This window comes from Miniopterus natalensis, chromosome 8, assembly GCF_054644295.1.
Source record: "Miniopterus natalensis isolate mMinNat1 chromosome 8, mMinNat1.hap1, whole genome shotgun sequence".
In the NCBI taxonomy this organism is placed as follows: domain Eukaryota; kingdom Metazoa; phylum Chordata; class Mammalia; order Chiroptera; family Miniopteridae; genus Miniopterus; species Miniopterus natalensis.
The window spans coordinates 62065506-62092666 of NC_142088.1; the positions used below are offsets into that span (position 1 = coordinate 62065506).

General features: G+C 35.2%; 1 protein-coding gene across 1 annotated transcript in view; it reads right to left on the bottom strand.

The window, feature by feature from the left end:
- ARHGAP15 (Rho GTPase activating protein 15) overlaps nucleotides 1–27161 on the bottom strand; it is a 574327-nt gene that overhangs the window by 286974 nt on the left and 260192 nt on the right. The window contains exons 7-8 of the mRNA XM_016196534.2: nucleotides 3603–3701; nucleotides 2189–2318 (exon numbers count right to left, since the gene is read on the bottom strand). Coding sequence (XP_016052020.2) covers nucleotides 2189–2318; nucleotides 3603–3701 — 229 coding nt within the window. The remainder of the gene's footprint in view (nucleotides 1–2188; nucleotides 2319–3602; nucleotides 3702–27161) is intronic.

Genomic DNA, 27161 nt, shown 5'->3' on the forward strand with positions numbered 1-27161 from the left:
TCCCGTTTTAATACAATATTTCCATCAAGTCCAAGGTTGATAAACTAAGTTTACCTTTTTTTGCTCTCTTCAATACAGTATAACAATTAAAAGCATAGGCTCTAATATCAGATTGCTTAACTTTAAAACTTGTCTCCATAACTTGTTTTTGTACAAGTTGTCTTAATTCTCTGTGCCTCAGTTTCCTCATCTATAAAATAAGGTTAATAACAGTACCTACATCATTGGATTAGTGGGATGATTAAGTCAGTATAACACAAGTGCTTAGAACAATGCCTAGTGAACACTAGGTGCTCAATATTTACTAGCTATCATTATTTTTGGATGGCAAAAGGAGACGAATTTAAGGTCATTATGCAATTACGTACATTTTGAATTGAATAAAGTAAATTCTATGTGTCTCTTCCCTTGTCTTTAGGCAGGATTGAATTTAATCCCCAAATAAACAAATAATTGAATTAAAAATAAATTCTGAATTAAAAATAAATTCTGAAGAGAAGTAGGTGGTATTCTGTCTGTAGGAATCCTCCTCCCCCAGTATCATCCTAAAACATTTCATGTGACTATTCCCGAACAAAGAATCCATTTGCCTCAGTGTTTCTCAAACACACTTTTATAAACCTTAATTTTTTTCCAGAGCTCCAGGCTTTAAGAAGTGTGTCAAGTTCTCCTTTAAAGCAGCAATTATATTTGAGATTCCAGATCTACTGATCATTACATCTTTTATATATACTTCAAAATGGCTATATGATTAACATCATATACTCACAATTTAACTTTAATTCCAAAATCTTACCTGATGTCTGATCCCATATGAAGTAAAAGGGGACAATGACCAGGAGTTTAAGGGAAATGTTCAAATGAGATAACTCTAAACTGTACCATCATGTACCATCATGTGGAAGAATCTTTTTAAATGGAATTGCTAATTCTCCACAACATATTTGCAAAGCACTATGAAGTTCAAGACATTAACACTGATCATTTTAAACTCCAACTTAACACAACTGGCTAACTAAATACGTATCTAGCAGTTGGTGAAATTATGATTCAGTTCTTAAAATAATGACAATTTTGAAGGGGTGAATCTACTTGAAATTGTCATGTTATTTTTATATTTTTAGTCTCCCAATTATTTAGCTTTGGAAGATATGTTATTACATATAAATAGCTTTCCTCTTCCTTGTGATATGTGTGTGCATGTGCATGTATATTATATATATAGTCTTCCTAATGCACACAAATATATGTGTATATATATACACACATATATATAGTCAGCTAGCACATATACTTATGTACATATGTATATATTATCTTAGCATCTCTTCTCTGCTTACTGAGTCCTCCCTAAATTCAAAATACTAGCATGAAACTACATTGAATTTTTATCAGAGGAAATGGCAGAAAAATGGGGAATCAGAAGACTGGGGTAGCCATGTGGGTGACGCAGGAAAGGTACTGTAATTTTTGAGGCTTTAAGACATTGGTTTTCTCTGATTCCAAAGATATCTACTTCTTCTTTCAGGAGGCTGAGACTCACACCAACTTTGTGAGATAAGTGTGACTGACGCCTTTTAATAACCCCCTTTTACTGAGAAAGAAGCAGGTTGAGAAAGGTTAAGAGATATACTCAAGATCATGATATAAGTGGTGAGATTACTCCTTTTCATTCCAAATTCATTTCATTTAGAATATTAGAACTCCATGTGACCTTAGAGAACAACTAATTCACATGCCATATTTCTAAATCTTTCTGGTGGTCTGAAAGTGTGGAAAGTTGCAGAGTTTGTTGGTTTAAGTTGGGCCAACTGTGGTGGTCGCTCATACATCTTTTAATGGATGGAAATCAAATAGTCAGCATACCAAGGTTTGGAGACACTTGACATTTCCCACTCTCAAAATCAATCACCAATCTGAACGCCATGGCTATTACTCAGAGATTCAGATGTTTGGTGTAAGCAGAGACCATGACCTTGAAACAATTATTTTCTCAGAAGGCATTACTAACAATAATGCAAGGAAAATGCCCAGACTGCCCTCCAGTGCACGAATCCCTGGCTAGGAAATGGCCAGGCATCTTTCACGAGTAGTGTGAGTTTGGCTCAAATCTCATTTTAATACATTTATATTTCATAAGCAATGCATTTCGACTAAGTTAAAATGAGCAAGTTAGAAAAATACTTACTTAAAGATTTTCTGTGCTCTGGTTTCTGTTCTTTTATATCACTATCATAGTGACTTAGTAATTCAGTACTGGAGGATCTCTGGATTTTTAATAATTCCAGGTTTCTTGATGGATTACTTGGATCCTTTGGCTGGAAATACCAAACAATTAGCCAGAACAAATTTACAAGGAAGAAATAATTCAAAAAATAATTTGGGGAATCTATTTTGATGTTAGATTTAAAGGGACATTTTAAAATCTGATATTATTTTTGGGATGGGGCCCTTTATGCTAAGCTTAACATTCTACTTTAATAGTAATTATATATGTGGGGCATACTAAATCCTGTGCATTACCCCAGCACTCCACATGCATTAACTCAATTCTTCATCAGAGTAATCCTATGAGGTATTATTATTATTATTATCCTTACTTTCCAGACAAGGAAACTGAAGCCAAAAGAGATAAGTAATTTGTGCAAGGCCACACAGCTAGTAAATGATAGAAGCAGGACTCAAACTCAGGCTGTGTGACTCCAAAGACCACTCCTTTTAATGACTAGCTATGTATGTGTGTGTGTGTGGGCTTGTGCACATGTGCATATGTGTGTGTATGCATGTGTGTGGGGGGAGGTGCACAAGCACTCACACCTGCCTGGAAAAGGGCATATACTGGATAAGGAAAAAGTCAATTTGTTTGTTTATTTTTTTGAAGTTTTAGTCCCCAAATCAATATGCTACATAATGGCAGACTGCAATTAAATAGCAATAAAGTCATACAGAAAGTGCATTTTCCTGTTGTATATCTTATTAAAAGCTCTCAAAAATATTTCTTCCTCAAGATTTTCCAAATATTAGTGTCCTAAAATTAGATGTTTGGTCTAAAATCAGTATAAAATGGGTAGTTTTAAATAACTTGACTTTCTAAAAACATACACTGAATGTGTGAGTTAGGGTAATTTCATGAAGTTCTAGATATGTAATTTTCATGAGAAGAACAATCTATTTTAGCTGAAGAACAATGAAAATCAGTACAAAGGCTTATTATTTACTGGTAGTATGAGAGTGAGTATGGGCTTAAACACATTAATATTTATTTTCAAGAATATGCATTACAAACTGCATTAACTGAAAATGTGAAAATTCCATAGTTATTAAGCGCTTGTGTGCTTTTTACAGTCTCTAGTAGATGAATGTCCGTGTTAGTTCATTAAAAAAATATGAATGCCTTGTGTTTTTGAAAGAGCAAAATCAAATGACATTTAGGTCCACAAATCCTGTTCGTTTTTAGTGGACTCTCTTTAAACTTAAAAAATAACTTAATATCTGTCAATCCATAGAATCCATTTAAATGTATATGTGTTATATGCCTAAGCAACAAGATTTAAATGACTACATTTTAATTAATAAAGGTAACAGCCAAAACAAATACATACCAATCTGTCAATTGCATTTTTGATAGCGTGGAACCAATCCAATATGATGAAGTCAATATCTGACTGTAGAAGAAACTCATTTCCTGATGCTGTTGTGATCTGGGGGGGGAAAAATTGACAGGTAAGCAAACCAGATAAAATAGATCTCTTACATTAAAAAAAATATGCATCCTTTTTTTAAAAACACACTTCAATACACTTAAATATTTTCTTGTATTCCAGTAATTGTCTTTCTGGGAACTGGGAGACTAGGATCATTTTGAACTGCTCGCTATAAACTGTTTTTTCATGTCATAACAAATACATTATTGTTTTCATAATAGAACGATTAACTCAGAGTAGTTCTAAAGCTGAATTACTCCAACTCAAGGAAAAGCAAGCCAGGAAGTTCAGAATAATGCAGACAGTATCCACTTAAGTCAGAACCTCAGAAAAATGCGCCCGGGTGTGTCAGAATTCATTCTGCACTTTGGGCTCTTTCCTGTTTGTCTTTTTCAAATCTAATAGTATCGCTATATTTGATTTCCTTTTATGGAGGGCTCTAAAACAGATTATTTACCAAAGAGACTAAATGCAGACTTTTCTAAAAGGTCATTCAAATGAATAACATTTGGCTATTTCTACTTTCCTACATAAAGATCTATAGGAAATTAATAAAGGACCAATTTCCCCACAAAGGGAGCATATTAGAATAGAAGTTTATTTACATATTTGAACCTCTTATGGAGAATATTTATCAAATGAACATTCCCATTCCAAACTCTCAGGGCTGCTAAATAGTTGGCATGTAACTATGCGATTTTCACTGCAGTGAATCTTTTCCTCCCCAGAATTGTGAGAGAAGATAGGACCCTATAGAAACAGAGCCGTGCTCTTGATTTCACACATAAAGGGCTACTTAGAGAAGAATTTGATTAGCGTGGGTGAGGGCATGCTTTTTGTATTAGGCCATCAATCTGAACTGTGAAGATTTTCTCTTTGTATTATTGACTTTTTGTTTCAACAGGAAGATGAACATTTCCCGGCTGCTGTCACACGTCAAGCAAGCTTCAGAGGTTTAGAGGACTGACATTTCAACACACTGAATCAGGAGCTAGTCACCTCTCCTCAGCCCTGCTTGCTCTGAACAGGAGGTGAACACTGAAATGTGGCACAGGTTCAGGAAATCACAAATCATGCTGCAGGCTGTCTCCATAATTCTATCATTAAAGTGACAATTATTACCCAAAATAGCTCACTCTGAAGGTTTCAGTGATTCTTACGGCAACGTTTAATAACAATGATCCCAGAGTGCTAGAGAAATCTTCGATTACACATATACATAAATATTCATTTGTCATTTATTTTTAGCAAAACTATATAGAGATGCAACATCACTCAGGACTGCAATGCAACCATTCTTCAGGGAGATGGAGTCCAATGTTTTACAACTGTAAGGAGAGGAACTATTCAAACTGTTTGCAATTATGAGAAGTGAAAGTTTAGAAAATAAGAGGAAATTAATTACCCACACTAGAATTTGACAGATTACCAGGCCCAATCACTCTCTCTTTTTTTTTCTTCTTCTTTTTTTTTTTTTTTTTAAATAAAAGTGAATGTAAGGTTTGGGATGGCTCAAAACAGCCTCCAAATAGTCTTCTGTTTTATGTATCTAGTAAAAGACAGTTAAGCTGATGTTTGCCTAATTATCTGAACACCCTTGCAATGTTCTTCACTTACACAAAATCCCAAATATTTACTTTATAAAGTGTTGCCACAGAATTAGTAATCTAAAAATATAAGGTCACTTCTAACTAACTCAGGGAAATTGGTAATGCCCTTGACCTCTACCTTCACCCTAATCTAAATGTAAATATTTTGATTATGAATGTGTTATATCACATTACAATTTGTTAGCATACAAAAGGAAAAATAAATTGGCCCAAATGTAATCTACAATATATTTCCCTGTCATTATAAATAAACCATTATCAAAATTATAGAAAGGAACATTTTTAAAGTATAAGAAACACACATAATTAGATTTACTGTATTCTGAGGGTTTAGAAAAGAGCCAACATAGTTCAGTTTCCAGGTTAGTAAGTTTACACAGTGATAAAATATAAGTATTTAAGCAGTGCATTTGCATTTTTGGTGCATTCTATACAACAGAAAGGAGATCTGTTACTGCTGAAACAACCACAAGCAAAAATGTACTTTAAAAGTTTCTTTTGTCCAAGTATTTCACTGCATTAATCATACATAATCATTGATTTATGAATTTAGTTTGGGAAGGTGGATCAGCGAACTACACAAATGCAATTCCTTCAAAGCATACTATCAGAGAGATTCAGTTCACATCCTTTCCCCTGTCTTCCCACTAATCTTTTGAGTTACTAGGCAGTCTGGAGAAGTCTGCTACTGCTCTCTACAGTTTAAAAGCATCCACTTCTTAATTACAGTCAGTAATTGACTTTGTTCTGTTCCAGCCCAGTCACTCATAGGAAAGCAGTTTCTAAGTCTTTGACTGGTAAAGCCCATTAAATTCAGGTTCTCAAGCCACTTTTTTACATCACCTCTTTAGGTTTTCTGATCAATGATTTTCTAAATCATATTTGCACTTTGAACAATGAAATTTTCAACACTCTTGGGGGAAAAAAGACATGAGGAAAGAATGTTAGCTTTGACTGAGCCTTTCGACTGAGCAACTTCCGATGACACTCTAAAGGGATGTAGAACCAGTAACAGGCATAAATGATTTGATATTAAGCCATACTCATATATTCTTTCTATAGTGTGTTTAGCTTAAGTGACAGACACTGGGGTGAGGTGGGTAAAGAAAGACATTACAGAAAATATGGCAAGTTTAGGCAAGAGCTGCTGGTCTCCATTTTTCTTTGAAGCCTCCTTTGGACAAATATCTCTTGAAATCCTTTTTCTCCACAAAGTCCTGTTTGGAAGGGATATACCCCGGCACCAAAGCAATCTTAATGAAATGCGCTAGTGTTGCTAATAACAGATATCCTTGATGACCTGTCTAGGGAAATTCCCCCCAAACGTTTTCACACTGAAAGAAGGATCCATCTGAATTCTTTCAGGTAACAAATGCATGCTTAGGAAGTTATAAAAGCATATCCACTGGATAAATGTCTAACGGACATGTTCCTTAAGTCTTTTTTGGTATTAATTCAATCATTGTTTTCCTTTGGGCTAAGAACCTTAGTCTGTGTCCTAGTATGGTTCCTCTGACGACGGAGGCAGGGATATCCTACCTCCAAACCCCATTGATAAGAGATGAGAAAACATTTGTTTTTTAGGCTTTCATTAACAAATATGGTGATATTGTATTAATTTAGAGCATCTTAAAGGAGTTTTAACAACTAGCGTTTACCTTTATTGAAGTATTGCCCTTTTCAATATTGGCAATTAACTGTCACCCTTGACATATGGTTTTTGGCAGTTAGTCTTTCCAATATTAGTTTGTTGTTTTTTTTAAATCCTCACCTGAAGATACGTTTTCATTGATTTTAGAGAGAGAGGAAAGGAGAGAGAGAAATAGAGAGAGAGAGAGAGAGAGAAACATCTATGTGAGATATCAATTGGTTGCCTCCCATACACACCCCAATCGGGGATCGAACCCACAGCCTACGTGTGTGCCTGACCGGGAATCAAACCCTCAACCCTTCAGTGTATGGGATGACTCTCCAACCAACTGAGCCACCTGACCAGGGCTCCCATGTTAGATTTTAATTTAAATAAGAAATCAATATGTAGAATGGCATTTATACTATTAAACATCTTAGTACTTTGGTTTATCGGAATAGAAAAAAAATGTTTAGAACGTCATGTATTTTTTTGACTATCAGATTAATTTAATTTATTGTGAAGAATTTGGAAAAAATAAAGAATAAAAAAACAAATTAAACCTATTTATAGATTCACATAGTAAACACTGTAGACATTTTGCTATTGCCAGTCTTTCCTAAACAATAATCAGATGTATTTGCTAATGATCAATGGACAACTTTATGCTATAGGTAGATATCAGTAAAACATATTCAGTGGTTAAATACCATTGGCTACTTCTGTTCCAGTTGGCCTCAAATTCATATTGAGAGACTATCAAAGATGCAAGAGATCATGAGTGGCAAGTGCCCTCTCTTTCCTAGTAGCACTCTTCCTATTGTAGAATCAACCCCAAAAATAATTTTTTGTTCAGGAGACTGAGAGGATGTGTTTCTGACCAAACATCGTCCTAACCATCAACAAAAACCAATTAAGCATCCATTACATGTAAGGAACATTGCAAGAAGCTAGGGATACACAGCCCCCACCCTCAGGAGCTCACAATCTGTTTGGATAAATAGGACATATGCATGTAAAAATAAAATAACAATAGAAAATGGCCTATACTAAGTCCCAATGTGAGTGGCAGAGACAATACTCATGTCAAGATATCCGAGGAAGGAGAAATTACTGAAGACACATTTACATCATGGAATTATGCATAAATTGTTGGTCATGATACGTTATTTGTTAAAGGCTGATTGTATCGGAACTTTAGTATATTAAGAATATGAATTCTGCCACTTGGTATGCGAAGTGATATCAGCTTTAATGATCTCAAAGCACACAATAAACATTCTTCAAATGAAGCTTCTCTCCACTATCATAAAGTAATTTTGCAAATGAAGAAAATGAGAATGCCATTCTATCAAATTGGCATCATTTTAAATGATAAAATTAAGAGATTACAAAGATCTTTTTTTTTAAGTTATCTTTATTGTTGAAAGTATTACAGATGTCCCCTTTTAGCAAACAGTCATATACAGTCAAGGACTCTGCATATGGGGAAAGGACTATGATGATTTTGGCTTTAGTTGTGAAATTTGGAAGAGAAACCTTAGACAACAGTTGCTTGCTTCTTTACTATTATACTAAAAATAGTACACTTTTAAGAGATCACCCAACATCGTTAATCGGATGTTTTTTCCTTTAATTTCTCTCAAAAACGACCACAATCCTCCTATGAGAGAATGTATCTAAAACAGAATTGAAGCATCCAAAAAACTTATGATAAAATTAGGAAGGACTTATGATAAAATTAGGAAAAACTAGGAAGGACTAAAACAGTCTTACATTTGAACTAACTATCTTTCATATTTTTCTTAGGATCAATCTTTGACTACAAACCTAAGGAAGTTTTATTCCACCTTAATGAAGCTGAAACTATATATAGGAAATGTGTAATAAAATATGCCAGATATTCTAAGAACCCTTAAAAATGTTAAGTGATATAGCTACAGATTTTACAAATAAGTGGATTACCTGTATAAGAGGAATAGAATTTAATTACTATTATTTTTGGACACACTTTGGACTTCACAATGAAATCATTATATTTGAATTAAGTGAATATAAAAAATGATGTCAAAATATACTAAATATGTTTAAAGTGAATATAAATTATTTTTTCATTATTAATTTTGCCCATATCTTTATTGAATCTAACAGCAAAAATATAGATATATATTTTGGCTACATAACAGTGAGATATAAAGACCTAACAATGAAGCAATAGTAATTTTTTAAAAACCATCATATTCACATTGTTTTCATCTCGCATTACACTCCATATGTGATACAGCTGATCAAATGAAGGTTGTCATGGTTAAACTATAATAGTTAAATGACTTGGTCTCAAAGGTGTTTATGACCACCAAAGAAATTACATTATCAAGCTGCATGTCTATCTCAAATTACAGTCAAGTCTGAGGAACTCCTACATTTTTATTAACATGTCGAGCAAAGTTAACATAAAACTCAGGGTAAAATATCAGTTCGAAGTAAAAGGTCTTCAATTTGTCTTTCCAAAAATGTTACTTGTTAAAACATTTTGTGAGAAAGTATCTGCCTTGTGTTCCCAATGTTGCTAGATGTTAAGTAAATATATGCTGATTATAAAAAATAAGTTGCTTTGGCAACCCTCTTATTAAAATGCATTTGTAACCCCCATCTGTCATGAAAGTTTTGAAAAGTTTGTTTACTTTGGCTAGCAGCCTTACCCAGGGTTACCCTAGCAAACAATGATAGCAGTCTTCAGAAGTTGTGTGAGGAACAAGCCACTGGGGATCCATTTTTGTTTTAATTGGCACACACAAACACTTTTCTGGTCTGTCAAGAAGAACAAGCTAATATGCATGGAGGGTGTTATATTCTCAGCTTTGGGGAGCAGTAAAGCTCCCTTTATTTAAGTAATTTAAATGATAGACTGCAAAAACTTTGCAAGTCAGAAAAATGTTTTATACTTTCTTAGGGAATATTTGTTTTAAGCAATGGAAAATGTTCTACATATCTAAAGATGTTGAACCTTATGTTATAATTACACTGTTTCTTCTGACTCTGTGAAATGTTCTTAAATCCACATGCTACTAAATAAGCCTGAGCAAAAATGGATCCTGCATTTCCACAATTCCCCTTGTGTTAACAAATGTGCGTTCATTAGTTTCCAGATGTTTATTGGATATGTTTTCAATATGTTTGGGGTTGATTGATTTGCATGTACATTTATCGAAACCCTCAGTGGTGTCATCACATCAAAATAACCTGCCCATGTAAGCAATTTCTTATTTAATGGAAAGTAAACAAATGTTGGACTGCATACACGACAGATCTCAAGTGCATTCCGAAATCTAAGGTTTAAGGGCAACCTTTTAAGAAACAGTGCTTTTTAATTGAAATTGAGCTGTACCTTTGACACTCAAGAAATTTGGTTCATGAATTCTTACAATACAGATTTGTTCTGCATAATAAAATTAGCCCTGTAGTGAACATTCACAACCTGTATCACTTGCCCACTCTATCTTTCTGTTTATTAACGAAATACCCAACCCCAAATTCATTTCAAACAAAAACTAGTGTTCATTCTTTCATCTGTAGTACAATATTTTAAGCACTGAGAAACAGTCTTCTCAATATTCATGAAAGAATACTATCCAAGTAATTAGTAGATAGTTTAGCAGTTTCCACAGTTTTGCAGTCAGCTACACCAAAACTTTTGCCTGTGGTGCTCATATGAAAAACGACTGAAAAAGTGACTAATCGAAGCAGTTGGTGTATAAAGATACCAGCTTAGAGTTTTATTGCCATTAACGTTAATTTTTAAACTTAGGGGGAGTAGTTGCCTCTAGATAAACTAATCATTCTAAGACTTGTGTTTGCTGGTACCTAACACTCAGTCAGTAACTGCCAAACACAGAACAGCTTCTAGCCTGAGCTACGTTCGCTGTGCAGCATTACTCATCTAGTCTCATGGCATTTGGGAATCAGCTGCCCTCACTGTTTTTAAAGAAGAATGATTTTTATTACTTCTATCACTTATTTAAGTAATGCCCAACTTAAAAATTTTAACAAATACTAAAGTATAACATAAACACAAAATTTCTTTCCCCAAGGTATACTGAATTATTGTCTATCCTATTGTTTTCCACTAATTGATAAACATTATTTGTGTGTATATATTCTAATATATACTGATTATACATTTGATAATATATGCTGATTAGATATATTTTATGTATCCTAATTTTTTTACTAATAGATAAACATTATCTATGTTTTATATTTTAATATATGCTGAGAGTATCATGTGTACTGTTATGAAAATATTTTTGTGCCTTTAACTACTTATGCACTGCCATCATTTCCCACATGGACTTAATAATAATACCTTTTGGTCCCCTCGCTATTTTATCTATGTTTTCCTTTCTCTGAAATTTGGATCTGAATATCCCATTCCTCTGCTTGATATTCCGAGATTGCCCACAGCTGTTACGCTGCAATGCAAACTCTTTAAACTCGGCCTGCCGGGCCTGTGCACTCTGCCACCTCCCTGCTCTGCAGCACCCCCTTCCCCACATTTCCCTCCGCATCTCTATAATCAGCCATCTACTTACGTCTTCCTTAGAGCAGGTTCTTCCCTTTGCCCAGAACCCTCTGACTTCCTCTCTTTTATCATTCAGATCCATTTAAACGTGACCTTTACAGAAAAGGGGCTTTTGAAATAGGTGTTCCTCATAAGTGCTCTCATGATAGCCTTCATCACGGGACACAGAGGTGGATATTGCAGTGCCCGCGGATTTCTCTGTTCCCCCACTGCACTACAATCACTCCAAAGCCAAGGCCAATTGCTTACCCACTGAGCAGCTGTGCAACCCACACCTAAGGGGCACTTGTAAATAAAAAATAACCGTTACCTGTTTTATACATTTCAGTGAATGCATTATATCTTATTGTTGGTTACGCCATAGTGCATGCTTAACTCCTCCTCCATTGTAGTAAAATATTGAAGTGTGCAATACCTTTGTGTTCTTTCAGGCAATGCATGTGGTTTGTTTTGATAACCACTAGTAACACTTTTATCAGAAATAAAGTAGGCATTCCATTTTGAAGACGAAAAACTAGAGTATGAGACTATATTTCCCCATATATCAGTAAGTTCTAGACTTTAAACAACAGAGTGGGTCTACATAGAGCTAAAATAGAATGTTCTTGGTTATTTTTCAAAGCCGCCATGTATTCTGCAGGGGTAATCTATACTAGGTCATCCAAGAATCTCACCTTAGATGCGGACCTTACTAAGTGAGAGTTGATAATATGAAAAATTGGAGACAAGTTTAAAATTTTCAAGAGTTAATCCTTAGGTTACTGGATAAAGTCTTCAGACAACCTCAATAAGGTGGTCATTGCTGGTCCATCAGCGTTGTAGCCATCAGTTTCATTAAAGCACCATTAACATTAATAAATAAGCAAACTGTGGGAGGACAGGTGGCACTAGTTATGTTTCCAATAATTTTATTTAGAAATATGAGCTAATTTAAGATGCAGAGACTTAAGTAGAAACAGGTATTGTTGCCACTAGTTAATAACTCACAAACGTCTCCAATTAATAAGTGCTGGGATTGCACAACAAGAATAAAAGATGTTGTGGTATATAAGTGTCTCTATGCTCTTGTAACATATTTGGCTATGATTATGAGTGTTTATAAAACATTCAAGAATTGTTCCATGTCTACTTACATTAATGAGAACACCTGTTAACTTTAGTGCTGTACAGACTTATTTGCATTAGATTCAGGTTTTTGCATACTGTACATCACTTTTTGAAACAATTAGATGCTTATAGAGAAATATAGCCGAGTGAAAAACAGCAGCTTGAATGCCTTCCGGCTCAAAACAATTCAACTCCAGGTTTCAGTGAAAAACAGAAATCTGCTGAATTACAATACTGCCAGTTAGAAGTGGATGTAGGTGTACTTTATATTTTTTACATTTGGAGAACAGAAGACACACATAAAAATCTGTGCTTTAATCTTCAAGTAAAATTATAGCCAACTGAGTTTCCAGACAAGGATGCCAAGCAGTAAGAGATGGCAATGCCACCACAATGTGGCTTCTCCATCATCTTGGGGACTTATTGTCCAAAGATGGTCTCTTTTCCAGTTTTGGGAAGCTGGATGATTCTACAGACTACTGGCCCCCTTCCGTTGTTTACAGCCCTTTGCCACAGAGCCTTTCCTATGAGATGGCAGAGCTGAAAGGAGTGAAGGAGCTGAGGACGCCCCCGAATCAGTCACTTCTGGGCTGCTGGTCACAGCACAGCCCAAACTTTCCAACTTAGCAAAAGCACCATAATTCCCCAGCAGAAGCCAGTGAGGTTGCCTGATCCATGACTCAGGAAACGGTAGGTTCCACTCTATTGACATGTCTGTCTGCCACTCTCCATAGGATGTTAATGCTTCTGTGATCTAAATATTTTCAGTTATTGAGAGGGAGAACTTGCACAAATCTGTGGATTCACAGCCTCTAATATCATCATTATATTTAAGAGGTGCAATATTTACATCAAAATGACTCAGTTGGTGATATGTTCTAAAGATAAACGTGTATTTATGATTTGAAGAAGAAGTGTGATTTATAACTACTTTGTCAGACATAAACAGAGCGCCTCTGTGCTGTTCTAGTAAATACAGATCAGCCAGGGCACCGATGAACTATTCTCAGGGGATTAATGCCACTTTGACCTGGAAAATGAGGCACAAAGAGTTGCCCTTGGGGATTGTGTGGCTAAAAGAGAGAATGACATCTGATTTCCTTCTCTGATGTCTCCTACTATGGTCTGGGCAGAAGTAAAGCTCATACTATAGTAAAACCTTACTTTTGGTTTTTGAAAATTTTCAAATCGTATTTAATGAATAGCTTGACAATGTGGAATTTTCTCTGTATAAAACAGCATCATCATTCATTAAGGATGATAGACTAAGCATCTGTATATTTAGGAAGTTCATGAATAAGGAGAAATTTATCTTTTCTCATGAATTATAGGTTTAAATAAATTGAAAATGTTGAATTTTTGTCTGGAAAATTTGCAAAAACAATAATTCTGACTATTTGGGAAAATCCCTAACCATGTATTGAAAAGGGTTATCTTTAAACAAACATGAGAAAGTATCTGGCATTTCTAAAACTATAATTTAGTAACATATAATGTACATAATACAGCAATATCTGTTATTATATAAACATTATAATATACATAATAATATATATATAATTTAATGGTATTTTTTAAAAAAACACTTGTAACTATGTAATAGACAATGAAATTTGTCAATTGAGCAGCAGGCCACACCTATCTAGTAATGGAGACATATGACATCTGGAATGGCACACCCATCACTCGATGCTAAATATATGAAGAAACACCTTAACACTCCTTACTTTCCCTCCTCCCAAAATGATATTTGTGTTAGAAATAGTAAAAATGCTAGATTTTAAAAAGTGTATATTGATTGCATTATCAGTAGGGTGATTACATAATTTTATTGTCTACATGTGACAATTTTGAAAGCAAAAAAGGTACTATTAATAATTACACGAAGACAATAGGTCTACTCTGTGCATATTGGTACACACAGATCACTATTCATCACACACAACACTAGGGAACCATTCAGCAACCATTGATCCTTAGGTGCCTATAATCTGAGGAAAATAATAATACTCACCCCATAGGACTATCGTTATATGAAATATCATTCAGGAAAAGAATTTAGCATAGTACCTGACACATAGTAATACTTAAAATCATGGTGGTTATCATTTCATTGATTGGCTGAGTCATTGATAGTCTCCTGGGTTTTGGCAAATTCAGGTAACTACTCAGACAACGTCTACTTAGGAAAGGCTCTTCTGTCCTCTGAAGATCATAAAGGAAGTGTCCCTCCGGTAGCCTGTACTTACCCTATTATGGTGTTCATCTCACTACTGCACTTACTTAATTACTTTTCCAACCCTTGCTATACTTTAAGCTCCCTGAGGACAAAGACCATATGTCCCCAGCACATAGCTGAACGCCTCTAATACCATAGGCCCTCAATAAAGGGTTAGGGAATGAATGATAGCTCAGACGACTTAGATTAAGACTTGTGGTACTCAGATAACAAAATACTTCAGAATTTAGAAAACATGTCTGACTTGGTATGTTAGGCAAGAGGAAAACAGTGCCAGCCCCTTGAGCAGAGACGTCAGCAGAGCCACACCGCAGTGTCAGAGCAGTGGAGACGTTCTCTTCCAGCTGCATCTGAGCTGCAGCTTCCCTGACTGTAAACACGGTGCTGTCTTCCAAGGCTGTGCCAGGGCAGCTCTTCCGAAAGACGAGATGCCAGATACAACACTTCCATCTGACGCTCTGTGCCTCTGCTCCGGCCTCCTGGACTTTCTAAGGCTCTTTCTGGTTCTCAGCCTCTTTGCCTTCCTTTCCAAACAGCTCAAGCAGCTTGCGTCTCTGCCTTTGATTTTAGATGCTAGGCTTTTGAGATGCTTGGCATTTATATCAGACTTTTAACTCACTCCAAGGTGACTTGATGTGATCCTGGGCCCTGATAGTTGAGAATGCACCGGGTTCTTAATCTCCTGTCTTCTTGAAGCTCAGTTCTGTAACTCTACCCTCATTATGTTTTTTGCCTTCTGATTTCTAATCTGGTGGTTTACATAGTGCACAGACCCTCTCAGCTGACAGGAGTCCTTTTTGCCAATATCCCCTTCAGGAACGGGGCCCTGCGGAGCATCTCCCGGTCCCTCACTGCCTCCCTTCTTTCACTCCACCTTCTATCTGCCTCATCCACCTAAATAACTAGAATTAAATCAAACAATAATCCATCTTTGCATTCAAGGCAGATGGTCATATGAGTTTTTGAGGCTCATTATGAACTATTGTACGATTTATCACTGTCTAGGATTCCAAGGAGCAAGGGCATTAAGGAGAACTTCTCCTTACACTGGCCTAAGGAGAAATAAAAGATGCAATCTTTTTTCAAAATATGTTTTTATTGATTTCAGAGAGAAGGGAAAGGGAGAGAGAGATAGAAACATCAATGATGAGAGAAAGTCATTGATAGGCTGCCTCCTGTGGGGATGGAGCCCACAACCGTGGCATGTGCCCTGACCCGGAATCAAACCTCCTCCTCGATGCTCAACCTCTGAGCCAGTCCGGCCAGGCGAAAGATGCAATCTTTAAGCCCTATTCCTTGGCATTCCTCTCTCTCCTCTCTCTCTCTCTCTCTCTCCTGATTTATAAGAAGCTTCAAATGCCCCCCCATATATAAACTAACATTTGGATATTTTACCCTACCGAAACATTCCAGAATATTTGTCACGTTTTTGACAATTAGGTCCGGGTGATCAATAACCTTGTGTGGGGGATTCTGCTCTGATAAGTAATTTCCTGCCGTTTGAAAGTAGAATTAGGATGTGGTTCTTTGGAATTTGGCTTAGACTCTGATTTTGTAAATATACCTTAAAGCAAGAGTTTCTTTATAAAGGAAGAAACAAAGACATGGGGGTAATGTGCTGTTTGGAATATATCTGCGATACCTCACCGTAATCTAAAGAGGGGAAAAACCAAAGTTAAAAGCCTGGCAAACTACCAGAGGCAAAGATGGCAACTATTTGTTTTTAAGTCCCTTGTATTGAAACAATGAGTTCACTCCACGTCGCATCCTGCGGCTCCATGATACAAGGCCTGGTAGTAGTTATTAGCATGTGTCTGTGTGATGAGGGAGCGAAAGCTAAACATTTTAATAGTGTTATGGCCTCTCCTTCTCAAGTTCCCATTAATGCAAATACAGCACATGTGGTTTAAGTCCCAAGAGCCTTATAGGACACAAATCACAGATGTGGAATAAACATTATCAGAGAATACGACTTCGTGGTCTTCTCCTTGCCATCAACAGATACCCTGTGCTCCATGATGTCAGGCAGATACCTGATATGCTATCTTGAGGAAAATCACAGAAAGTCAGTGTTCTCAAAGGGCCCAGGATGGTATCATTTGAAAGTAGACTCCAAAGACTTCTTGGTAAATTACAGCAGAGGCTCAGACGACATAAAGACTTTTGGAGAACACTCGCCACTATGTTAACTAAATATAGTAAAACTTATTCTTTACGTACCAAAATTACCAGGGACTTGTGCTCTGTGTTCTTGTAATGTAACCCAGACAATATGATAGCAGAGGGTCGACAAAATAGACCTGGTACATTTCAGACATCCAATAAAATTAACCCCAGCTACACTGATTTTTCTATGCCATCTTTGACAAGACTACAATTCACAGTAATTGCTGCTCTGAGAGCATACTCTTTTCCTTTTCTGTCTTCCATTCCATGACGTTCTTTCCAAAATTCTCAGACTCAAAAAATGAGTAAGCTGAGTCTCTTCTACAGAACTCATTATCATGACTATTCTAAAACTGCCACTAAGTTTGAGAAACGTGGATAATCTCCTTATATACTAATGAACTGCATTTCCCATAAGTGAGACTCCAGCATCCATATGCTGACCTGACCTTAAAATTTATATTGGCAGTATTGTCAATTGCCACGTAGTGTGATTCTAGGAGTGTTAAGAGCTTCTTTGGATGACAAACTAATTCCTTAAACCTGCTGTCTCAGGACAGGAATTTTAATGATCAGTTTATTCCTTTAGATAAAGCCTTTTAAAAAAATATGCTTTTCTTGATTTCAGAGAGAGGAAGGGAGAGAGAGATAGAAACATCAATGATGAGAGAGAGTCATTAATCTGCTGCCTCCTGCACCCTCCCTTACTGGGAATCAAGCCCGCAACCCAGGCGTGTGCCCTCGACTGGGAATCGAACCATGCCTGCATGGTTCATGGGTCGGCACTCAACCACTGAGCCACGCTGCCTCAGCTAGATAAAGCTTTTTAAACAGTTAAATGAAGGGATAATATTTTTGTATGATTATTTGTTCAGATGCTGGTATAATATTATTTTTCCTGAAAAAATATATTAAATCAAATAATTTCTGATTATAAACACAGTATATGAATGTTTTAAAAATAAGCAAAGTCAGAAATATGTAAAATGAAAATCAAAACCTAACTCTAATCACACTACTCAAATACAGTCCTCTTAATAGTTAATGTATTTCCTTTCAGATTTTTTAATACATATAATACATGCATTATATATATGCTAAATTAATTATACAGTATTATATCTTGTTTTTATGTTTCAACATGATATATAGAATGAGCATTTTTCCATAACATTATTCTTTGAGATCATTAGTTTAATGACTTCATAGTATCCTGTCATAGAGATTTATCATAGTATATTTAAGTTTTTCTATTTTCATAATTTGTTTACATTTTTGTCATGACAAATGAGGCCATGTTGCATAAACAAAATTTTTTTGTTAAAATTTCTCATTTGTTTTTCTTAAAAGTGATTCTTAGAGAAATAATTACTATGTCAAATATTACAGTTTTGGAAGGTTGCTAAATGCATTCCTAATTACTTCCTAGAAAGATTGTTCTAAGTTGCATTATCTCACTGACATTTAGGTATGGGATCACTTCAATTCATATTTTCTGTCATAAGTATAACATTGTATACTTAGCAAATTTTGTAGAAAGTATTTTTTGTTAAGTTTGCACTTCTTTTATAATTAATCATTTATTAGAATTTGTTGCTAGTATTTTTAAACAATTTTTTTCATTTAGAGGATTTTTTTAAGATTTATTTGAAAGATAACTTATTAAGTTTATTAAACCTTGGCCATATTTGCTATAAATATTCTCCCTAATTTATTTTGAATGGCATATTTAATAAAATTATTTATATACAAAAAACACTACTTTTAATTTTTACATTGTAAAACTTAGATATTGTTCCTTTGTGATTTTTCCAATTAATGTTTAATTCTTAGAAATTCCTTTCTCATGAAGATATCAGATTTTGATTCATTTTTTCCACTATTTTCTATGATTTTTTAAAACATTTACCTATTAAATTCTTCTTAGATTTGTTTTGTTTTATGGGTATATGAGAATCTATTGTTTTTAATTTTTTTCCCAAATAATGTGTCATCTAGAACTATTTATTGGTTAATCTTTCCTTTCCCTACTGGTTTGTGATTCTCTAATAGACAGAGACCACAGTCTTTTTTGTGGTCTCTCTATGCAATTGTGAGGTTTCTTTTTTGATTTATGCTATTTCAAACTCTTCATAATTCTAATTTCAGATTTTTATATGAAAATTTTTATTAAAAACTTTAAATATGTATTTTTTTCTTTCCTCAGGATATCACATTGGGATTTTGATAGGATTGTATATTACTTTGGGATAAATAAAAAAATTTGCCAATAGTAAGAATTCCTTTTCAGAAACAAAGTACATCCCCATATTTTAAGCTTTTGTTTATATCTCTTAGTAGATTTTCACAGTTTTACCCATCTTGATACTCTTAGTTCTAGGTTTTGAAACACAATTTTGATAGAGGAATGGAGAGAAACTTAAGTAATGAGCATTTTAGAGCAAAAGAGAAACTATGACTCCATAGAAAGAAAAGACTCAGAGGGAGAAGATGGGGAGCACTTTTTCCACTGCAGCATTTAGCACGAGACCTGTCATCTCTGTGCTGATGACCCAGTAAGCCCACCACCACTCATTCCCTGTTCTTATCATCTGGCCCATGGCAAGCATTTCCCAGAGGACACAGTCTCTCTAAATGACTCTAAACTAACAACTGCTACCAGAATAATCTAATCCAAAGCTATTTTCATTTTCTTATAATAAAAAATAGAATTATTGCCATGCCGGAGTAGCTCAGTTGGTTGAGCGTAGCCCTATGTACCAAAAGTTTGCTGGTTTGACTCCAGATCAGGGCACATATCTTGGTTGCAGGCTTGATCCCCAGTTGGGGCATGTATGGAAGGCAACTAATGGATATTTCTCCCCGGCTCACCTCTCTCTCTCTCTCTCACCCCCTTTCCCTCCCTCCCTCCCTCCCTCTCCCCCTCCTTCCCTCCCTGTCCCCCTCCCTCTAAGCATGTCCTTGGGTGAGGATTTTTAAAAAAGAATTATTAATACTCAAGTTGTACTGTTTCCATTGGTCTGAGCTTCTTGTTTTTAGAATCCTCTAAAAACACCCCTCTCCACCAGCAGCCGCAAAAATCTTCAACCAGTTTTGGATCCAGGCCTTTACCTTTCTCCCAAACTCTGTTTCCCAAATTGCTGTGAACTCTCCATACAAAACCTTTTTAGAAGTTATGCAATATTCATCATTTGAATATATCACATCCCATTTTCAAATTTTTGGAGGATGTCTTTAATTTATTTTGTATCTTGATAATGTCTAACAAAAATGAGAGCCTATAACTTTTAGTACAAATGTAGGATAGAAAAGAGACAGTATGACTTGAAATGGTGTCTCTCTAGTTTAAATATGTGGCCTCCACAGATAATACTTTATGGTCAGGTATAGGTCTGCCTTTCCTAAGCTCAAGTTCGGCCCATGTCACTTTACAACTCGGTGCTTTAGTTTCACCTATAAAATGGGGGATACAAAGATTAGCTACCTCATAGGATTGTGGTGATAATTAAATGTTATCCAGGAAAGTCCCGTGACAAAGTAAGTGCCTGGCAAAAAGTATTAACTATAATTACAATTACCATGTTAAGTACAAACAAAGAACAAAGAACAAAGTACCTCTGTAGCCACCTCTTCCCCCTCCTCCCCTAAGTGCTCCTAGTTTATTTTAGGAAAGAAGATAAATGCACTTCAGACAAATGGGGAGTAGGAAGAGTGCCATTTATGTACACACACAAACATATGCGGAGAACCTCCACAATCCACACGTGGGATCATGATGGGCTGATATATTATCGAACAGGATTAGAGAATATGGCAGAATTAATGGTCAGAACTCTGTGGCTGCAGGAATTAATCCTGTGGAGCAACTGTGTGAAGACCCCTGGCTAAAGACTGTGGGTGGGGTCCCAGGCTCTATTCCTTCTGCTTATTCAGGCACTACGCTCTTACACTATTACTTACCTAAATTAAAAATAAACAAACAACAACACAAAAACTTGATAGCTCAACAGCAACTCCAAACAAGCAAACAACCATGCAAGAAAAACCTCAGCCATGGAGATTTTGCAGAATCACAATTAGAGTGACGATGCTTCCCTGGGTTCCTGAGAAGATAATGAGTGGCCCAGAGCCCTGTCCAAAAGGAGCTAAAGCTGAGGGGACACGTGGGGGGAAACCCGTGCCTAGTGCTAGATTTACAGTATGTGGCAGCTGCGGTGGGAGATGTGGCAGGCAGGACAGTGGGGGGGGGGCAGTGTTTGCAACCAGGCCCAGGAGCATCCCCTTGTTCCCACGGCCTATACACAGCTTGCAGGGGACCCCTGTGTCCCTGTGCCATACAGAGTGCTGACAGCTCTAACTTGAGCACAGGACAAGGGGGCTGAAGAAGAAAGTGACCTCAGAATTCAAGCAAATGGCAGAAACTGAAAACTTTGGTAGTAGGGGCAACTTGATGCCAGCCAGGAAACAAAACAAAGATAAACGAACAACAGAATCCAGGTTTGAGGAAATCGCAGAGAACAAAACAGCCAGGGCATAGGCCAGGCCAACCAGTGCCGTGGAGACCAGCCACCTCCGAGGGGCCCTCAAGCCCTGCATTTCTTCACGTGGTACCAACTGATGCATAGTGAGTGATTCCCACACTGGCACACCATTCTTTTAACCACTGCTTCCTTTTCCCAATATGCCTTTCCCAATGTACCTTAATTTATTTGCTACCTTCCTATAAATAGATATTTAGTAAAATTACTTTTTATTACATACAATAAGCCAATGTTACAACATGATATATATGTATATTTTATAAATATATATATATAGTCTATATATATTTTTTCACAAGTGTATAATAGATTCTTAATAGTGGAAAAGCAGGATTAAAGGTAATAGACACTTAACTTTAATAAATACTGCCAGATTCTATTCAAAAATTGCAATTAACAATGAATGAGAATCTGTTTTTCAACATTCTTTCAAAACGACATTATTGACTTTTTAAATATTTCTCAATCTGATGAGTGATAATTGTGTTCTATTTAAGGCTACAATTCTTTCACTTTTAGTAAAGTTAAACTTTTTACTCTTAAACTTATTAAAAATTTAAATTAATTGCTTTTTTCCTCAACTATCTATTGTCATGCTTCCTCTTTTCTTAATCATTTGGAGGTGCTCTATATCTGTCCTTCTTGCAAATATTTATTTTCTCATTTGTTATTTTTCTTTCACTTTATTCATAGTGTCTTCAGTCACATAGAGGTTTTTAATTTTATGTGTTTATACATGTCAATCCTTTCTTCTTGAAGAATTTATTTCTATTGCTGGCACACTATTTTTCAAGCAGGTATTGAATTTTTTTCAAAAGTAATTTTTTTAATTGAATGAGATGATCATGTTTCTTCTCCTTTAGAGAGTTATAGTGAGAGTGTACAAAAGCAGATTTTCTCATACTGGAGATATTTATACTTTGGGGATAAGTATTTCATTTGATTAATAAGATTCGATTGCTTCCCTGGCTGGTTTGGCTGAGCGGTTGGAGCACCAGCCCTCGGAGGAGGCCCAGGTTCGATTCTGGCCACGGCACGTACCTCAGTTTCAGGCTCCAACCCTGGCCCCCACTGGGTGCCTGCCGGAGGCAACCAATCAATGTCTCTCTCACATCGATGTTTCTCTCTCCCCTCCACTCTCTCTGAAAAGCTATGGAAAAAATATCCTCGGGTGAGGATTTAAAAAAATTTGCTTTTAAATTTATAAGATTTGATTGCTGATACTATATTTAGAAGTCTTATCGTCTTATTGATCATTGTGATTCATCTGTAGTTGGTTTCCTTTTGGGAACTATCCTTGTCTGATTTTGTTTTCAGGTAATATCAGTCTCATAAAACAAATTGGGAAGCTTTTCATATTTCTATGAGGAAGACATTATATAATGTGGGGATTGCTTGGTCTTTTGAAGGTTTGGTGAAATACAGATATATAAAGTATTTGTTCTTTATGGTTTTGGAGGTATAGATATTTTATGACTTTTAAAAGTTCTATGATATTTTTTTTCTATTCTGTTTTTCTATTTCTTGAATTAACTTTGTAGATTTAAATTTAAAAAAATCAAATTTATCTAAGTTTTCTGATTTTTTAACCAAGGTTATGAAAATTTTCTTGTAAGTCATTTGTTTGTAGTAAATTTTCTTATTTCTAACATAAAGTTATAATTGTCAATATTTTCCAACTTATTGTTTCTTTTTAAGAGACCAGTTTTTAGTTTTATTGATAAAATAAATAAATCTGCTTCACTTGTGACTTACTTTATCATTTCTTGCTTTTATCTTTATAAGGTTCTTAATTGCATTTTTCTTTGGGGTCATTTTGATTTTTTGTAATTTTAATCTTTTAAATCTTTGTTAAATTATTTACTTACATTTTTATTTCTAAATATAGGTATTAAAATATAAATATTTCTCTAAAGCCTACTTTGTATTCTACGTTATTTTTTTCATTAAACAAAAAATTTCAGGCAATGACTGACTGGCTTCAGATCAATCTTTGCCAGAGAAACATACATACACACATCCACTCCCCCCCACCACACATCCCACACACACATACCACTTCTCTTTGAAGACATTAAGGAGCCAACAAGGCACAGAAAAGTTATGAACCAATATCTTAGAGAGAATAGAAGCCCAGAGAAGTGAACTCAGAACTGGGTATTCCTTTTCCTCCTCAGATATTCTGCATTTATTTATTTTTATTGAATTTATTAGGGTGACTGTTTACTGTGTCTGTGTGTTTTACACATATATATTATATATTATATAGTAATACTTATGTTATATCATATGTTAATATATGTGTTTATTATATGTTAATATATGTTATATTATAATGTTAATATATATGTTATATATATTATATATATGTATATATTGTTAATCCCTTCACCTTCTTTCATCCAGTCCCCCCAGCCCCTCCCCTCTGACCTCTGTCAGTCTGTTCCATGTATCCATGTCTCTGTTTCTACTTCATTTGTCAGTTTATTCTGTTCATTAGATTCCACATATAAGTGAGATCACATGGTATTTGTCTTTCTCTGACTGGCTTATTTCCCTGTGGTACATTTACACAATGAAACACTACTCAGCCACAAAAAAGAAGGAAATCTTACTTTTTGGGACAGCATGGATGGACCTGGAGATCATAACCATAAGTGAAATAAGTCAATCAGGGACATTCTGCATTTAGAAGCAGAGTGTGATAGGCTGAGAGGTTCATCAGAGTTGATGGAAATCTCACAGAGCTGGAGAAACAAAATCGGGGTCTAGTTTCTACCAACATGAATAGACCCTGAGGCTTTCAGTTGTGCCCTAAGCATAAAAATGGACCAGAAGTATACCAGCTCTCACAAATGCAGAAATCCAGCATTGACTTAGCTTAATCCCTACTCAAATTAAAGCAATCTCCTCCAGGCCTAGAGCACCTGCCATAAATAAAAAATAAATCATCTCTGAAAGAAAAAATCATCATCTAGATTCTTAAATCATCTCTACAACTTTTCATACACAATGTCCTGATTTGATTTAAAAAGTCGGTTTGTAATACATAAATACTTCACAAAAAATAGAAAAAGTTATGAAAAGAGACCTACAATATATATAGATAATCCAGTTGTAAATCATCATATAATATATTTAAAAATAAATGATGAGATTGAAAGTTTTGGCACAGAATTGGAAATGATCAATAGGATGAAGTGAAATTTACTAATAAAAATACAATAAGTGAAATTAAGAGATTTTTAGCATATTAAATATATATAGAAAGTGTAATTAGGTCAGAATAAAATATGCAGACTGAAGGACAGAAAACAAAAGAATGGGAAATACAGGAAAGAACATAAAATACAAAAAATGGTCTCAGAGATATGAAGTTGGCACCCCAGAAGGAGAGGAGAGAGAGAATGGGAACAATCTGTATTTCAAGCTAATGACTGAGAATTTCCCAAAGCTGCTTTAATACATCAAGCCACAGATTTGAGAATCACTACAAACCCCAAGCAAAATAAATACCAAGAAAACCATCCTTATTATATTACTATTAAATAGCCAAAATCTAAAGAGAAAGAAAAATATCTTCGAAGCACTCAGAGAAAAGTGATGTTAAAGGAACAATAATATATTACCAATTAATATTACTAGGTAAAAATAAAATTCACATAAGAAACTTATGAAACTTATAGTACGCATCCTCACTAACCATTCCTTGAGCTTGATTACAATTAATATTTTGCTTCGATATCTGGCATTTTTACTAAAAACTGCCAAATATCTGTGACAAAATTCAAATATCACCATTTTTTAATATCAATAGTTACTTGAAATCACGTGCTTAAAAGTCCAAGATGGTTCAAAAGAATTTCTCTTTGTACTATCATATTTAATCCATTTCTGTTTCTACCACTGGACACCAAGACAGAACTACCTCTCATCTCTGTGATAAGAGCCTCCTAAGTAGCCTCCTTGCTTCCGTTAACCCTCTACACTCAAATTCATTACACAGCTGACAGAGTAACCATCATAATTATCAAAAAATGTCAATAGGACCATGTTACTTATCTGCTCAAACACCCTAACAGTTGAAATTAAAATTTTATCAGTCTCCAAGGTTTATGCGACCTGAGGATTGCCTGTTGTGTTGACCCCCTCTCCTCACACACTTCACCTTATTGTGATTCAGCTGCATTAGCTTTCTAAATGTTGCTACCGAGCCTTTGAACTTGTGCCTCTCTCTTCCAGGACTGCTCTTTACTCAAATGGGCCCCTCCATTCACGATTCTACTTCAATGTCACTGCCTCAGAGAGGTCTTTCCTGATTACCCTTTCCAAAAGAGTGCACCCTCTTGCTGCCTTCTTTCATCGTCTATCTCCTTTCTTACTTAATTTTTCTCTCAATATATTTTAATGGACATATACCTTTTAGTTATTGAATTATTGACTATTTTCGGCCAATATGTAAAACCCATGAGTTTAGGAGTTTTTTTCTGTCTTAGTCACCAGTGTATCTCTAGTTCTTAAAACAGTATCTCAATAAATATTTTTTCAATGAGTTAATCATTCAGTTTATTCAAAAGTTATAATAAATGATGCCATGCATTATTCTGCTTTTGTGTGAAGAATGAGTGATAAATACACAGCGTCCTTATATTCAGTAAATTCAAAGAAGCACATAAACAACTTGTTATCGATGGGATAACTATAATAGAGAGACAATGTTCATATACAGTGATGTGAAGTCTTAGTGTTTTTGTGGTGGTTTTTTTTTAATAGAAAATAAATTGATTAATTTACCATCTTCACACAGTTAGTTAATCATTACCCTAGATATTTGTATTTAAACAAGCATTTTCTGTTAAGTTTAATAAACAGATTAAAGGCTGTGGTTCTTAAAATATGAATCTTATAATATGGTCTTTAAAGTATGCAACTTTAAAAGTTTTCTATGAATATAGTCTTTCTTACTATATTCTCATTTTCTTTTCTTTTTAAAATGTATATTGTTGAAAGAATTACAGATGTCCCCTTTTTTACACCATTGACCCCTTCTACCCTGCACCCACCTCCCCCCAGGCCTTCACCACACTATTGTCTGTGTCCATGGGTTATGCATTTATGCATATAAATTCTTTGGTTAATCTCTCCCCATTTTCATTGTCATTGTGATTGAAGCTATCATGATCATATAAATCATTGTCGTCAATAAAACCTAACCCTAATCTCAATTAACCCTTATTTCCTTCAGAGTTTACTCAAATGTCCCCTTTCTAAGGCTTTCTCTGGCCATCCTATTTAAATTTATAATTTCTGTTCTCTGCCTTAATTTTCTAGTTACCATAGCAACATCAATATACTGTATATTTTGTTTTATTGTTTTGCTTCTTTCCAGCCACACCAAACTAGAATGTGAACTACAGGAAAGTGGAATTATTATTGCCACTGCTTGGCACAGCGGTGCTCCATTAAATATGTGTTGAATGAATAGTCACACATCACTTGTTTCCCAACACCAGGATGAAATATTATTATTCTATCCAGAATACTAGAAAATACTGACATAGAGAAAGACATATTATAATAGA